The sequence below is a fragment of the Uranotaenia lowii genome, chromosome 1 (assembly GCF_029784155.1).
Source record: "Uranotaenia lowii strain MFRU-FL chromosome 1, ASM2978415v1, whole genome shotgun sequence".
NCBI lineage: Eukaryota > Metazoa > Arthropoda > Insecta > Diptera > Culicidae > Uranotaenia > Uranotaenia lowii.
In genome coordinates, this window is record NC_073691.1 from 169176909 (window position 1) to 169182097 (window position 5189).

Here is a 5189-nt window from a genome sequence, read left to right on the forward strand (position 1 = left end):
GCAAATCGGGCCTATCTGATCCGGGTTTCGATGTCTTTCCTGGTACCACCATCAGGCATAATCTGGCTACCAAGACACTGGAAGCACTCCACTTTCTCAACTTGTTGCCCAGTTACCATGAAACTGGAGGGATTTCCTGTGTTGATCTCCATCGACTTGGTCTTTCCGAATTGACTTTGAGACCTGCTGCCTAGGAACTTTTGGTGAGGTCGTCGAGTTTGCTCTGCACATCTGGTTGTGTTTGGGCGAGCAAAACAATATCGTCACCCAGGTCAAGGTCGTTCAGTTGCTCCATTGTTGAAGGCTTCCACGGCAATCCTCGGTTCAGTGCAAAGTCGATCGATTTAGTCAGAATGTCATCCATTACGATTAGAAAAAGTAGCGGTGAAAAGATACATCCTTGTCTCACTCCAGCAGTTACCGGGATTGGTTCGGACAAGACACCGTCGTGCAAGACCTTGCACGAAAATGCCTCGTGTTGTGCTTTGATGAGATGAGCTAGTTTCTCTGGTACTCCTCTTCGCCTTAGAGCCGCCCAGATGTTTTCATGGTTAAGTCGGTCGAATGATTTTTCGAAATCAACGAGCACCAGCAGAAGAGAGTCCTGGAATTCGTTGATTTGTTCCAGTATGATTCGTAGCGTTGTGATGTGGTCCACACATGATCTTCCGGATCAGAATCCAGCTTGTTGCCGTCGGAGTGTAGCGTCGATTTTCTCCTGGATCCTGATCAGGATCACTTTCCAGAGTACTTTGAGGGTTGTACAGATCAACGTTATGCCTCGCCAGTTACCGCACTCTGTCAGGTGTCCATTCTTCGGGACCTTTACGAGGATACCCTGCATCCAGTCAGCCGGGAATGTTGCAGTATCCCTGATGTCAGCGAAAAGACGGTGCAACATTTGTGCTGACAGGGCAGGATCGGCTTTCAGCATTTCAGCTGGAATGTAATCGATCCCAGGTGCTTTGTTGGATTTCATGTTTTTGATTGCCACTTCTATTTCAGCCAGCGATGGCGCTTCCGAGTTGATGCCATTTATGCGACTTACTGTTGGCGCTTCGAGCTGCGGGTTCTGTTGGCCATCGCTATTCGTGACTCGGAAGAGTTGTTCGAAGTGCTCAGTCCGTCGTTTAAGCTGATCTGTTCGATCGGTCAATAACTGACTTGCTCGGTCTTTCAGCGGCATTCTTGCATTACTCCTTGCACCACTGAGGCGGCTAGAAATGTCATAACGTAATCGAATATCTCCATTGGCGGCGGCTCTTTCTCCCTCTTCGGCTAGGGAGTTTGTCCAGGCTCTCTTGTCTCGTCTACAAGCTCGTTTAACTGCCTTTTCCAGCTCCGCATATCGTTAGCGGACGGCTGCTTTGGCTGACCCGGTACATGCCTGCTCAATCCCGACTTTCGCCTTTCTCCGATCATCGACCATCCTCCAAGTTTCATCCGACATCCATTCACTTCTTTTTCCACAAACTTTACCGAGAGTAGGTTTTCGTTATAAAGGCATTCTTGATTCCACATCACTGTTCTCCGACTGTTCCGTCTGTCGGCAGTTCCGAGGCTCGGGATTCTAGCTGTTCAACGTATGTGTATGTATGTATGTATGATCATTCTAATGAAACAAATTTTGTTACTGCTCACTGGTCGGTGTTTTAATCAGGCCAAATGGATTTTTAAGTGCTTTTATTTTATTTTATTTTTCTTGTGTTTTCCAGCCCTGGACTCATACCTGGCCTAATGTAATAAAGAAGGCTGTTGTTTCATATATTGAACTGAAAATTTGTTGATCTAACCTAAACTCCCTCTCCGGTCGTTCGCACGGTCTTTACCTAAAATAGCATTTATTTAAGTCTTTGAAAAGTAGAAGGTTTTAAAATTGATTTTTATTTTATCCTTTACCTTGGCCTTTATAACATTTTTAACCAGGAGTTTTTTTTTAAATGTTCTAAGGAACTAAATCTTGGTGGTAATTTATTACTAAGTTTTATAGCGTAGTTGAAGGTGCTTAAAGAACTAGAATTGTTGCTTGGGTCTATTATTGTTTACATAGTGTTACAAAAAACTTTCATTAATTTAAGAAAAAGGTGCTTCGAGTTTCAACTTTAGTTAAAAGTAAAAATAACAACACAATTCAAAACCAAACAAAATTATTTTTTGATTTGTTTTCATGAAATGGAGCAACACGTTTCACAAGTAAAATATGTAATGTGATTCGAGGCCTCTTTTGAATGTTTCGTATTCCGTATTTTGGGCTTTGAAGACATTTTTTGAAAATAGATTCTTTATTAGGCAAGTTTTTTGCTCTGGAGTTATACGTTTTTCGTTTAAGTGAATATGAGAAGTCAGTTTGTCAGAGAATGCCCACATGTGTCATTGGACGTGACATTTTCTCTGTTTAACCAGAGAAGAGAACAAAGCTTACGCTGTTCAATTGTGGAAAACAATTGTTCGATTTAAGATTAAATGGAGAACCCTTTTTAATGTCCCCATATTGAAGAATAAGTTCGAGGCCAAGCTGTGTAGTATAAAAAGACATATAAATTACAATAAATTTTATTCCGAATTGAACAACTTTGTAGTGCACTCTGCAGTAATGGAAATATTGTTGGTTTTATTGGTAACTTCGGTTGCTGCACAGGTAAGCTATAATTGTTGTTATTATAAATTAGAAATTATTAATTTTTCCTGATTTTAGGCATCGTACGAACCACAAATTCCAGTGAGCCTTTCCGGGGAGAAAATAAGACAAACTCGTATGGTCAACGGTAGCATAGCCTGGACTGGACAGTATCCGTACTTTGTCAGTGTTTTCCATTCTACCAGCGTCAACTTGACAGGATTATGTGGTGGCTCAATTATTGCCAAAAGATGGATATTGACAGCTGCTCACTGTGCTGACGATAAGGCTAGCTTCATGATACTAGTGGGCAATGCTGTACTTCATCGTGGAAACAAGTTTATTACCCAGGAGAAGTACATTCATCCCGAGTACAACCCCAAAAATCTTCAAAACGATATCGCTCTGTTGCATCTTTCGAGCGATATTATTTACACAGGTCAGTATTATCACCATTCCCATTATCATCTAAAAGAACGGAATTCTTTGTTTGTTTCCATGCAAACGGACCTACAGATGTTTTTATAGGTGATAATATGTACTGACCTATTTTCATGCGTTTTGAAGATTTTGAAATTTAGTTTGAATCGTGCAGAAACGAGCAATAATCAGTGTTTAATCAAATTCAACTAAACAAAAATTGGGACAAAACTTTATTAAAACTTTATCTAAGAAACCACATCTGATACTTGCCTATCCGCCTAAATGCTTTTTTTTTCAACTTAATTCTCTTATCTAGAGTTTCAACTTGCTGCTCGTGTCAATAACATGACAAAATAAATATTTCAGCGATTAGACATCATCATTAATCTATTTATGAAACTGCTCTCAATTTCAGATTACGCCAAACAAATTAGTTTACCAAACATTGGTGAAAGCAGCTCGTTTGTAGGCTACAACCCAATAGTCATGGGATTTGGAAAAACGAGTGATACATCCGACTTGAGTGTAAATCTAAGATACGCAGAAGTGAACGTTATTTCTAACTCGAATTGCATTCCAACTTTTGGACCGGAAACCGTGGTCGATTCGACAATGTGCACAGTAGGACTCGCTGGACAAAGTATCTGTAATAGTGATTCAGGTGGTCCTGTTGTTTACAATAATGTTCAAATCGGCATTATTTCATTCATTCATGCTACCGGTTGTAAACAAGGAAAACCATTTGGAAACGTTCGCATTACAAGTCACCGTCAATGGATCAACAACATAACTGGAATATGAGGAAAGTGTTTGCGTTACTTGCTTTAAAAAAATGTTGAAATAAACCGAAATTTCTTTACGCCTAGAACTACGTGATTTAATAGCAACCCGATCAGAAGAGAATAACAAAATTATATCAAGACGAGATATTTTTATATTCAACTAGCTGGGGTAGGGATCTAATTTTTTTTGTAATCAAAAACCATATTATATCCGCTTTCCAAACTGCAGAGCAGAAGGGCCTGTAACACTAGACTGAGTCGATTTGGGGTTATTTTTGAAGTTCTCAAACCCTGGGGTCTTAAAAGCTTAATTTTGGTCCAAAACTCATCCATGATTTTTTGCAGAATTTATAAGTAACGTTTACATGAGTAAATTTGAACTTTTAGGTTTGTATGGGAAAATTGAATATTTTGTACTGAATAATCAACATCATTTTTGTTTCTTCTGTGGAACCAATTTATAGAATTCTTAAACAAAATTTTCCGCTGAACAACTTTGTAGAAGACCGTAACTTCGTATCTTATTAGGCAAAAAAGTTATTAGCTGTTTAATAGAGGTATGTCTTTTCGCATTGATAAACAATAAATTCATTTGACATCCCTGCTGGGTGCCTGGCGAGGTATTGCATGGCTGCTTTTCATGCTATACTTCGCGAGACTCCGGGAGTGATGTCAATTGAATTTATAATTTATCAATGCGAAAAGATATACCTCTATTAAACAGCTAGTAACTTTTTTGCCTAATAAGATACGAAGTAATGATATTCTACAAAGTTGTTTAGCGGAAAGTTTCCTTTGGGAATTTTAAAAAGTTTGCACAAAAACTGTCAGCTGGCTCGGTTCCACAGAAGAATCAAAAATGATGTTGATTTTTCAGTACAAAATATTGAATTTTCCCATACAAACCTAAGAGTTCAAATTTACTCATGTAAACGTTACTTATAAATTCTGCGAAAAATCATGGATGAGTTTTGGACCAAACCGAAGCTTTTAAGACCCCAGGGTTTAAGAAATTCAAAAATGACCCCAAATCGACTCAGTCTACAGTGTAACACTCATAGGAACATATCTCGCATTTAAATTCCTTCCCATGTCAAATTTGACTATATTTGCTTTATTACTTTTCCATCTATACCAGAAAAATTGTATTGGAACCCCCTCCCCACTTCCTGTAATCATAGAACCATTTCACGTGCCCAAATGATTTCCCATGTCGTATTTCGTTCCAATTTATCCTCAATTGAAGGTCTCAAACATGTTTGTCCCACACCTCGCAAACAGATCGTGATCAAGAGTGGACATTTTCAAACCCCCTTTTCTATCCACGCAGTGTGCAAAAGTAAACTTTTCTTTACTAACAACAATCT

General features: G+C 39.0%; 1 protein-coding gene across 1 annotated transcript; it reads left to right on the forward strand.

The window, feature by feature from the left end:
• The first annotated feature begins 2593 nt into the window (after positions 1-2593).
• On the forward strand, positions 2594-3841 carry LOC129738140 (collagenase-like). Its single transcript, XM_055729322.1, has 3 exons — positions 2594-2638; positions 2696-3056; positions 3456-3841. Exons 1-3 carry the CDS (start codon positions 2594-2596, stop codon positions 3839-3841), a joined length of 792 nt encoding a protein of 263 aa, XP_055585297.1.
• Positions 3842-5189: the final 1348 nt, after the last annotated feature.